General features: G+C 44.0%; 1 protein-coding gene across 1 annotated transcript; it reads right to left on the reverse strand.

Moving 5' to 3' along the window:
• Positions 1-269: 269 nt before the first annotated feature.
• On the reverse strand, positions 270-9,027 carry hey2 (hes-related family bHLH transcription factor with YRPW motif 2). Its single transcript, XM_003446675.5, has 5 exons — positions 8,267-9,027; positions 6,300-6,378; positions 6,132-6,215; positions 4,350-4,431; positions 270-2,107 (listed from the first exon to the last, which is right to left on the reverse strand). Exons 1-5 carry the CDS (start codon positions 8,350-8,352, stop codon positions 1,422-1,424), a joined length of 1,017 nt encoding a protein of 338 aa, XP_003446723.2. The 5' UTR covers positions 8,353-9,027; the 3' UTR covers positions 270-1,421.
• Between the last annotated feature and the right edge of the window lie 2,816 nt (positions 9,028-11,843).

Below are 11,843 nucleotides of genomic sequence, written 5' to 3' on the forward strand. Positions count from 1 at the left end.
CATTTCTGAATATTCTGTCCATCATATTAACACACATGATGGTGGAAAAATATCGGAGACATTTGTCAGCACACAAAAAAACACCTTTTATGAAGCAGAAAAATCGTTTTACAGACTTCAATGCCGCCTGACACGTCAGTGATGTCGCTGTCACGGCAGAGCTGCTGTTTCGGGTTGCAGTAGAGCGACAGGTAAAGAGCTCGGTTCACAATTTAATTATAGATATTTAAAAAAAAAATAAAATAAGAAAAAGACGTCACGACTCGAGCTTTCACTACAGCAGCAACTCTGTTATGTTGTCTTTATTTGTACAAGGCACACAAGGTATCAGAGACATTTGGCTCAAAGTTCAGTGACAGTTCACCTTTTTTAACCTTTAAAGAAGATTTCATATAATCAAATAGCAATATTATTTATTTAATATTGAACTTTCTGAAGTCTGTTGGGGAACACTTTTCTTCTCACTTCATAGATTCTCCATCAAATCGATCAAATACGACAGAAGTCCGTTTGTGTTAGTCGGGTTAAATGTGAGACGTGAGTTTGTGTCAGGTTTACTTTAAAAGACGCTGGTGTGCTGGAGTCTGTGGTTAATTACCTGTAGATGGAGCGTCATAATCACCTGTGTGGAGAGATTTCTTTAACACCATCAAACCACAGCTGAAAGAGTCAAAGAGTCAAACTCAGGTGACCCGGCCGGGACGCTTGGGTTTGAGGGGTGCACAGTAAGCTGGTGGTGTGGCTCGGTTATGCACGAGTGTCCCTCACAGTGCTGCGTCACATGCTGACAGCCATTTTTCAGCGTACAGGGTTTCTGCTGTGAAGGGCTGTATTTAAATACAGGAAGCAGAAGTAAAAAAACCAACCACAGCCTGCTGGCTGTTAAACCTGACACATGAGACCAGTGCTCATGCGGTCCCCCTGATGTGGACCGCACAGCAGGTGCATCAAAGTGAAAAAACACCTGGTGTGTGACGGCGCGATGGCGTGTGAAAAACAGCATTACCCGGCGTCTTGTCGGTAGCGTCTCAGTTTTAAAAAGCTGAACAATAAGCCAGTTTTTAACAAACAGGAGGAAACTGGGCATCTGTTGGGACCTATTTTCAACGGCAGACTGATTCGCATCTCAACTTTTAGTGAGTATTTGGGCAAGTATCACTGTACATGTGGGGTTGAGGTAAATTAGTAATAAACAATATTTAACCTGACTTATCTTGGTTAAACAACAAAGTTTATGTGAGTTTGAAGCAGCTGAAACATGAAAACTATGCTCAGAGGAGACAAACCACACGTTCCTGTTCTGATTTCGAGCCAGTGTGTGAAAGCAGCAGGTGGAAGTCAGTCACAAACATCCCAAAGAAGTTAATAACGAGACGCTAACACCAGCCGTGGAGCTCAAACGTTTCCAGGCTGTTAAACTGTCAGCAGAGGTTAGTGAGCAGCACACAGTCAGAAAGCTCCGACCTCAGTTCCCCACGGCCTGTAGGGTTTACTGCTGCTGCTGTGTGGAGTCTGCGAGGAAGAGGAGGAGGAGGAGACGGGGGGACTGGCAGCAGAGGAGGTGAAGGAGGAGTGAGGGAGGATGGGGATGCCTCCGTGGAGGGCGATGGGAAACGACGCTGAGAGGGAAAGCAGGGAGGTGGAGAGAGGGGTGGAGGTGCAGGGGAGCACGAGGGATGAGGAAGAGGAGGAAGAAGGCGAGGAGGAGGTGGAGTCTGCATGGGAGGAAAAGGAGGAGGAGACAACACCGCGCTGGGAGCCTCCGCCTCCTCCAACGTCCGGAGAAACCAGCCCGCTAAGTCTGTAGGGAAAAGGACGAAAGGCGGCCACAGCAGCCGCCCAATGGTGCGGGTGGTGCAACGGGTGAGGCAGGGGTGGGGCTGCTGGGGGTGGGGGTGGAGGTGGTGTGACGAATGGGAGGCAGTTGTAAGGGCGGCGGCGTCACGCTGGGAGGCACAGGAGGCGAGGTGGGAGAGAAGGCGGGAGCGCAGTGGATCGCCGGAGTCGAGCCCCTCCACGGCGCTCAGGTAGCGGGAAACCTCGGTCACGCACTCCCTGAAGCCCAGAGACAGGAAGTCCAGGGCGAGAGCGTGGGCGTCGAAATAACCTGCAGGCAGAAAGGGGCGGGGTTAACTAGATGAAGGGAGGTGGGGCTTAAAATCAGATTCTTAATCAAATCGAAAAATGATGAGGGCAGTCAGTCATTACAAACTCCACCCATCATTTTGTGACAAATCACAAGTCAACACAGTTTGCTCAAAGGTGTGCAGGAGACAGCAGGTCCACACAGATGATCACAGACAGGTATGAACAGACAGGTGTGCACAGACGTCACCAGAAACACTAAACCGTTTTCCCTCGTTCACTTTGGGGTGACGAGGTGTTGGTTTGAGCTCAGCTGTGGGAGGACAGGTGAGCACAGGTGAGGCGGCAGGTTCAGGGTTCAATGTCTGATCAGTCTCTCCTATTTACGCTGCACCATGCTGGGATCTATGCAATGTAGCATTAGTGCGCCTGTAAGCTGGTTTGTTAATTGGCCATTAAAATTAGAAGAAGAATAAAAAAAAGAGCAGAAGACGAGGAAGACAACAAAGAAGAGTCGATCACCTGAGCAGGTGATGCAAACACTGTGTCTGTGTGCCATGTTGGGACACACAGAGCAGTACTGACATCAGTTACACATTAAAATGTCTATGAAATGAATCTCTGCTTATGTCTTTATTGAGCATGTCTGTGACTGGTCGGAATAACCCAGTGGTTCCCAAACTTCTTTTGCTAGGCCCCCCTTTGTTTTACAAGAAAGTCTTCGCGCTGCAGATAGGGACAAAATACTGTTACTCTTACTTTCTGCGGTTTTTACACGCTTACATATAGACACGCAGTTACTGTGTAATAATATTCAACATTGCTGTCAATACATTTTTCAAAAAATGCTTCTCTGTGCAAAATGGGTTCAAAAACATAAACAACTGTGGGATACTGTTTGTCCGTGATTTGGACAGGGGGAACAAATTGTGGCAGGATCAACCTGGCATTATTTGTATCCCACTGTAACTTTACTGTATAAAGAGCTAACACTTCCAAAATGTCAGTAGTTAGTCATTATAATAAGTGTTTGTGAACTAAAATTCCAGAATGTGGGATACTGTTTGTCCGTGATTTGGACAGCCCAGCGCGTGCTCCCGACGCAGGGGAAACTAATTCTGTCGGGGAGACCTACCTTGGCACTTGAAGTTGAAGCCAAAGGAAAGATGTGCTTCATCATATATTTCTAGTCTTTGGCTTGGAAGGAAGTCGGTTTGGAAACATATTTAGCGATGCTTTATTCTCTGCTTTGCGTTTATGTGGAGCCCTGTCAAAAACCTCCATTATGCTAGCAGTGTCCAAGCGTTCTTTTTCTTTCTCCTCCCCCCCAGCTTATTCACTTACTAAATTTGATTAAAACCCAGGTTTGACAAGCATCTCTGTTAATCAAAGCCACGATTATAATAAAATGCCAAAGTTGAGAAAACAATGACCTAATGCACTACACCATGTGATGTACCATAAAAAGTACCGTGCATAACTTGTGCGAGTACTGTGGCTTGGTTCATTAATGTTTGTCTGAAGCTATGAGGAGCATTAAAATAAAAGTGGCCTAAGTCTAAATCCCAGAAAGCCGACATGTTTTTTTTAAAAACAGTGTGCTGTATTTCATTACTGAAAAGGTCTGCAGAGGAGTGAAGATCGGAAGTGATGTTAGCCTGTGGAGTGATGATATTCAACACAAGTGACGCTCATCATCACTGTGTGTGAGAAACGGCCGCCATCGCTTCCCAGACTTCCAGAGAAACGTTTGCACTATGATTTCAGTTTGTGAGAGCCAGACGGACTCTCAGCTGCGGCTCTGCTGCTGTAAACCCAAACAAACGCTGCAGAGAGACCGCCTGCGAACGCAGCCAACACTGCCCGCCCCCCACCTCCACCGATCCGCTTTATGAAAGCAAACAGCGCTGCTCAGGGTCAAGTGCTGCTTTTATCCCTGCAGCGTTTTCCCATGGACTCACCACCGCCCTCTCTCTCTCTCTCTCACACACACACACACACACAGTCCTGTTTGTATCACTTCAGAGGACATCACACTGACGTACATTCAGTCACTTTCTGCCTACTTAACTTAGAATATTCCAAAACCTGACTGTGCATCGCTTCCACACTGACGACCTCCCAATACATACCCACCCTCTGTTTTTAAGCGAGGTCAGCAGATCAAAATCCAAACCCTGATCCGTCATGACCTAGCTACCAGTCAGCTGTTGTTACCATAGGGTAGAAAATCATATTGTGGTAGTATGGAGTAATGTGGGTACCTTTCCCTCCTGTGGCCTGCAACATCTTCAGGTGATCCACAGTCATCTGGAGGATTTCTGCCTTCTCCAGCTTAGCTGAACTCTGACAGAGAGGGACGACAGATAAACTTACACCGATTACAGTAAAACATCATCTTTTGTGGGTGACTCCAAACCAGGCCTGCGGGTTGATCCACTTTAACCAAGTACTGAACTTTTACATGAAATAAAAACCATGTTTGCAGCATACTTGGAGTGAGTTTCTTGCAGCTGTTCATCCACAGAAGCTTCTGATCAAAAGTCCGATTAAAATGTAACTGCTAAGCAAAGAAAACTCCCATTGTAATGCATCATCTGTAAAATCTTCCACTTGGAACGTAACATCCAAGTGATTAATGCTTAGTAATCTAAAAATACAAATTGTTGTAGATTATGTCCATGTTTTTGTAAAATCCATTAAGACTGCGGCAGTTTAATACACTGAGCATCAATTTGTAAACGAGCCCACAAGCACGCTGTGATAAATGTTTTAAAGACAACTACGTTGATTATTTCAGGTTTCTTCTCGCTGTGACATGAAACTCCTCACTGCCTACTTCACCTGTCTAGTGTTTAGTTTTAGACCTCATGAATAATCTGTCTGCTACTTCTAAGGTCAAATCTTGAAATTACCCATATAAGAAAACATTTCTTTGCAGATGACACTCAAATATATTTCTCTTGTGGTTCCACGTTTGTCTTATAAAAGTTAAAAGCCAGATTCCTTAAACATTTCTTTAGTTACACGATCACTGAAACACTGGGAGGTGAATGCCATCGCTGATCTGACGGTGGACAGATTATTCAGTTAAAATCATAAACTCAAGTAGAAGCGCCACACAGACACTGGCTGTGTCTCAATTCAGGGACTACATCCTTTGGAGGCTGCATTTGAAGGCTGATTACGTCAAAGCAACGTGACGAAGGCTGTCCCTATTCGAAGGCTGCTCCAAATGAGGCTGACAAATGCGTCCTTCATTTCCCTGAATTTGAAAGATGGGTCGGTGTATCCTTAGTGGCCCAACCTATCCCAGAATTCATAGCGTGGCCCAGCGAATTCCAGTTTCCAACAATGGCAGCAGCTACTTAGTTGTAATATTACTCGTATTACTCTTTTCAATACTTTATTAATTAAATTAGTATTTATAGTATTTTCATAATAATATATGAAAAAAACATATCGCCAAAAGTGCTCTGTCGTTTTAGGAGACGTCTGTTACCCGCCAACTTGATAGCTGACTGGGTGATGAAGGCTCACTAGAGCCCGGCGAGAACAGCGAACTCCCGGCACATCGTTTTCAGACCCCACGTGGTCTTTCGCTACTCAGGTTAAACATGTTATATAAGTCACTTAGATAACTTAAAAATGTTATTATTTGGCTTTTTTCGGTTTTTATTTGTTCCTGAGTAAATCTGTTTGGCTGAGATTAAAGTTATAGTTTACACACAGCTGAATAAACGTCAAACAGAAAACTGAATAAACAGAAGTGTGAGAGGGTCGAGAATTTACTTCAGTGTCCTGTTATATTTTAGATAGCAAGAAGCAGACGGCTGAGTTTATTAAACTCCACTCAGACAGCTGGTGATACAAATCTGAAGTCTAGACCGTCCCATTTCACAGCCTCACACTTCCCGCCTTCTCGGTCTTCGGAGGACCCGGCCTTCGCGGTCTACGTGGGCTGGGTCCTCCTAATGATGCAGCCCCTGAATTGAGACACACCCACTGAGCACGCAGCAGGTAAACAGGAGACTGTCTGCCGGTACCTGTTTCTCAAACGCTGTTGGGACGAGTCTCCGTAACTCCGACAGGCTGTTATTGATTCTGTCTCTGCGTCTCTTCTCGATAATCTTAAGAAAAAATATTAAAATCAGTTGAAATCATCACGGTTGGATACTCCTGTACACATCCGCTGACAGAAACAGTGACCTTACCCCTCTGCGTTTTTTCCTCGCCATCACTTGAGTCGTCGTGGTTGGAGAGCCACATCTTACCAAAGATTCTTTCATGTGTCTGCGGAAAATAAACGAACTGTGGAATTTGGGTTTCTCATACTTTTTCAGGCATGCTCAGAAGAAGAAAAAAAGGCCATGATGCACACAAGACAAGTTTTATGAATAACTAAAAATAAAAAGTTAGATTTTATTAAAATAATGTCAGGAAATCATCATTGACCCCCCACCCCCCTACACACATATATACATAAATTATCACCTCAGTCTGCATAATTTTCCTGGTGGTGCACAAAGATCGCTGCAGTTTCTCTGTGCCCCACCAGGGGGACCCGCCCCACAGTTTGAGCACCACTGTGTCGACATAAACATGTGAACACCAGGACTGCAAAGTTTATTCTTCTGTTTATTTATGAGAGATGAAGGTTAGAGAGAGAAGAGTAAACGCTGCAAAAATCTGTGTGACAGATTATTTATATTTTTTATATATTTATTCATGTGTTTGTGTTCATTTCTTATCTCCAACCCATCGTCCATTCACTCCTCTGCAGATCAGCCCACTTACTGTAGAATATTAATAACACTACATGCATAAAATGGATAAAATATAGTAGATTTTATTAGCATAAACTGCCCGATTTTATATTAACATATAATAAACGAGCACCACATCTACTGCTTACAGAACACATTTACTCGAGTGTAAGTCTGACGTATTTAACTTCACTGTTTCCATTTCATGCTTTGTTCGTTTCACCACCTTTAAGATATTAATACTGCAACAGTTAAATTTAGATAACGATAAAGATTGTTCAGTTTTACAGAAATAATCTTGTAATAATTTTGCAACACATTTAATAAAATGTATGCCGTGATTTCTTTATACAGTGGTCTTTGAACTGTTCCGTTGAAAAAGCGTCTCCTCTAAACTTTCGGAACCACATCAAATATCAGGAAAAGACGAAGCTGGTTTTGATTTCCTTTCCTCTCATCTTCTTCTGCTGACACCTCAGGTTTATCAGGCTTTCCTTTGAATGGGGAGTGACCCTTAAGTTGAGAACCGCTCAACTAAACTGATCGTATTAAACAGATAAAAGCAGCTGATTACACGCTGATGGATTTCTATTAAATGCATGCATTTAACTGCACTAGCTCACTTTAAAAGTATTTATAAGGGTGTATTTAGAATCTGCAGTACCTTTAGCTTACTGAAGTATTTGAGTCCTTCACCAACAGTGAACATAGAATAGAATAGAATAGCCCGTTATTTCGTTATACATGTACAACGAACTTGTGGGTGCTCCACGCCAGCTGTGCAGTAATGAAGTAAAATATAAATAGTAGAACATGTGGAATAAACCGAGGCCTTTAAATCCACTTTTAAATTCAGAAATAAAAAAACAAACAAAACAAAAACAAACAAAAAACAACAACAACAAACAAACCATGAAAAGTACTTTGGAGGCAAAATAAGCTGAAAGTAAAATTTTATTGTTTTGAACTTTTTCCAGCTTTGAGCGGTTTTTAAAGTTCAGTGACGTCACTCAGTAAAAACGAGCGCAGTTTTCATCATGTTTATTCTCTTTTGCCTTTTCTTTCAGAAATAATTAAAAGCTTGTGCTCAGCTCGGTTTTTGGGAGATCTGCTGAATTCACGCGACATATTTTGACTTACGCGACTTATTTATGACCCTTTTGTCTCATTCACTTGAAAATCTGATTAGAAATGACAGGTTTGACAATAATCTTTTGACATTTTATGAACCGCTAAAATTCCTCACATTTATTTTTAGGGCGATTAATGTTTGTTTAGTCACAGTAATAAAGTGCTCCGTGAACGCCAACATTAGTTTAGGTTGAAAGGATGTGAAATATAAAGACATAAGCTAAACCTTCTGCATTGCTTTCATTTCTGTCATAAGAAAAAGAAAAACGTGTGTGAAATCTCACCCCGGATAAATGTTCTCGCTGCCCACGTCGATGGTCTCCTCTACCTCGCTCTCCGCGGAGCTGCTGTCCTCGCACGGCCGCTTCATAGCGCGTGGACGGCGGGGAAGTGTGGCCGTCTGTCCCGGGAGGAGACGCGAAGGTTTCAAAGGCTTCTTTTATTCCTGCGGATTTGCTGACCGGAGATCAGACAGGAGTGAACGAATGGTCGAAACCCGGTGGGTCCTGATGATCAGGTGTGAAGGTGCTACAGGAGCGTGTGCGGTTAATCCACGGGGTCAGGTTCCTGAGACAAAAACGTTTCCTCCAAATAAAAGTCACGTTAGTTTCACAGGGTTCCGGTTTCTCTCAGCGGTGCGTGTCCGGCCTGAAGTCCGGGACAGGTGGCCTGGGTGTCGGCTGCAGACTGGACTGGTGACCGGTGAGTCCTCCTCCTCCTTCTCCTGCTTCTCCTCCTCCTCCTCCTCTGCCGCTGGAGCTTTCCCACGAAGCCTGGGAACCACACACACACACACACACACACACACACACACACACACACACACAGAGGCTGTGGGTGGTAGCTTTGCGCTTTGCTGCCGACCGTCTGGTTCGGAGGGAGTGCGCGCGTACACGACCGTGCGCATGCGTGCGTGTATGGGAACGAGGCCGTCAGAAAACAGCGATTATATCAGGCACCAGGTCTGAGAGTGAGTGCTGCACCGCAAACCAGAGGTCCTCTGAAGCTCTGAGGTCCTGTTATTTCCAGCAGCTCACCCCCACTGATGCTTTATTCCACAGTAAAAAATACTTTAATAAGAATTTATAAAGTACTTTTCTCGTCTTACTGACTGCTCAGAGCACTTTAGCAAGAGGCTGATAGAACAGAAGGCTGAATGGCATCATGAAGGTTTCGGGTACATTCAGCTTCAGCCCACTGGAGGCAGGAAGTCAGTAACAGTGAAAACCTGCAGCTTGACCTTTGGTCTCTGTGGTGTGATGGAGTCTTAGAGCTACATCAAGAACAAATACATGTTGGAGAATAAAGTCCAAATATCCATTTTTTTCCTCAAAACAATAATAATATTTTCTTTCTTAACTCTAACACTCCATCGTAGAAGGACGTTGGAGAGATAGTCAGGAAGCTGAATGTGGTCACATTGATTTGCACATTGATTTGTGCAGGATGAAAGAGATTGATGCACAGACATCAGCGGTTACCATCATGCAGTAAAGAGAGGTGAGTTGTATCTCCAGACACAATAAGATGTTGGACCTCAGCTTGACATAAATGCTAGGAGAGCTGAGCATGAAAGACCCACAGTCAGCTGACGGACATGAAGCAGAGAGGGCCAAACGTCCTGACCGAGAGAAGTCACTCACCAAATCATCACTTCAACTTCTCGTCTGTGAGTCTTAACTGTGTTTTGTGTATGTGATGTCACTTTGCTTTTGTTTTATTGATTTTTACACCAGATTCAATCTTCACTTTAAAATGAGGCTCTGACCCACTGGACCTGCATCCACCAATCCCTTGCTGCCATGCCGGAAAGACGCTTTAGCCAGAAACATTACGTATGACATTTCAGAAAAAGGCTAGTGTGTGTGTGTGTGTGTGTGTGTGTGATATTCCCACAGCTCCTGGCTGTGTTCACTGAAACCCAATCATCGTGTGAGAGAGGCCAGACACACACACACACACAGACACACACACACACACACACACACACACACACACATACAGAAGCATCTGTCTTTTTACACCTGCTAATCTGTTAGCGGTGCAACAAGGATTTAATGCAGGAATTATACTGTACCGACACACACTGATACACACACTGATACACACACTGATATACAGACTGGTCTCACTGCGAGGACTGACTAAAACCAAACTGGTCTTCACATTGACGCAGATACGAGCACACAGACTCACACAGGACCCCCCCCCCGTTTCTTCGTTCGTTCTGATAACTTCAAGTGGGCTTGTCAGCACCCTCTCATTGGCTGAGCTCCTCCTCTTTCTGTCCGGGTAATTGCTGTAACAGTGAGTCTGTCTACACATCTACACAGCGAGGCCTTCATTAAAGCTCAAATCTGAAATGCACTGAACTCTTAGATTTTTCGTGTGGGATGGAAACCTCTGCTGTGGGTCAGTTAATGAAGGACAGCAAGAACTCCAGGTGTTATCCAAGACACAAGTGATGAATCCTGACTCAGTTTAAAGATCACCAATTACATTTTTTAATCTTAGAAAGTTTGCTTACTTTACGCTTGCCTGCACGAAGTCATAAAACGACAGTACTGCACTTCCAACAAATTACCAGTCGAGTAAGAACTTTAATTTAACTGGAGTCAAATAGTCCATACACATTCTGAGAACATCAAAATTTTTATTTCATCACTTCAAAAATGAAGCAGTCAGCTGTCCTCAGGTTTCGCTCTCCTGGAAAGTCAAGTCAAGGGATAAAAGACTCACAGGAGAGAAGGTGAACTAAACGCACTTTCAAAATAAAATACTTTAGGATTGTGGGAGTGATGCTCCTTCATATATCCATCCTGCAGGTCTCTGCACATCTGTTCCAGCCAATGTCATAACTCTCACTGCACCGCTGACGAGGCCGCCCGGTGAAACCATAGTTATGGTTTTTGTTGTTGTTGTGCTTCATTTCTGTTGTTTTAAATTTGGTAAAGCTGAAGTTTGGAACTACTCTGACTCATTTTATGAGGCTCCTATACGCCCTCTAACTTGGCAGTTGTGACTTGAAGTAATACACATTACTCTGTACTTTAAAAAAAAAAGTAATGCATTACTTCCCTTATTGCTGCCTGTTTTCAAGAATGAGGCTGATGTGCAGAGCTGCAGTAAGCACAGAGGGATGATGAACCTCTCCATGAAGACCTCTGTGAAGCTCTAAGAAGAGATACACTCATTACATCACTTTAGCAAGTACACAGTGTATCTACACAAACCCATACCATAATATGAAAGATCTTTCTTTAGTACCACAAACCTGAGAGCCAAGCTCACAGAGGAGCTCAGATAAAGTGCCAGCTTTGGGGTTGTGCTGAGTTTGCGCTTCATCGTCACATTCTTGTCACTTTGTGGCACCGAGCATCCCTCCAGAAGTTTTAGCTCAAGCTGCTGTTTTAGTTCCATCTCCCACATGAATGTCATGTGAGACAGCACGCAGGAAATGGAATATTTGACTGTCCATCCACCCATCATGGAGATAAACAAAGTATGGTAACTGTTATACTAGTTAGAGTGGCACCAAACACTGTCAGAAACAGAAGCTTGGGTTTCTGCTGGACTGAAAAGTCTCATTCCGAGGTGTTGCCTCACAGCTGTGGAGCTCAGGTGAAACTATCCCAGAGTTCAGCCGTGGACTACATCTGTGACAAACTAACACAGCTCACCTCATGCAGCCTCACACGGCGTCAGTCAAAAAACCTCTGCTTCTGAGCTGAGACGGAAAACAAAGGAACAAACAAGAATAAATGAGCAGAAACTCAGATGTCAACTAAACACAGTTAGTTTCAGTTAAAGTTGTTTTACAGGAGAAGCTGCTGCCAACGGACTCCCGGTTCTGTGTGTGTG

This window comes from Oreochromis niloticus, linkage group LG15 (assembly GCF_001858045.2).
Source record: "Oreochromis niloticus isolate F11D_XX linkage group LG15, O_niloticus_UMD_NMBU, whole genome shotgun sequence".
Lineage (NCBI taxonomy): Eukaryota > Metazoa > Chordata > Actinopteri > Cichliformes > Cichlidae > Oreochromis > Oreochromis niloticus.

What these genes read in the sequence shown, in the direction of transcription:
- hey2 (XM_003446675.5), bottom strand. Translation starts at nt 8,352, where the DNA reads ATGAAGCGGCCGTGCGAGGACAGCAGCTCCGCGGAGAGCGAGGTAGAG. An exon ending in CGAGGAAAAAACGCAGAGGG is followed by an intron (nt 6,216 to 6,299) that starts GTAAGGTCACTG and finishes TTTTTTCTTAAG; the next exon opens with ATTATCGAGAAGAGACGCAG. An exon ending in CAACAGCGTTTGAGAAACAG is followed by an intron (nt 4,432 to 6,131) that starts GTACCGGCAGAC and finishes CCTCTCTGTCAG; the next exon opens with AGTTCAGCTAAGCTGGAGAA.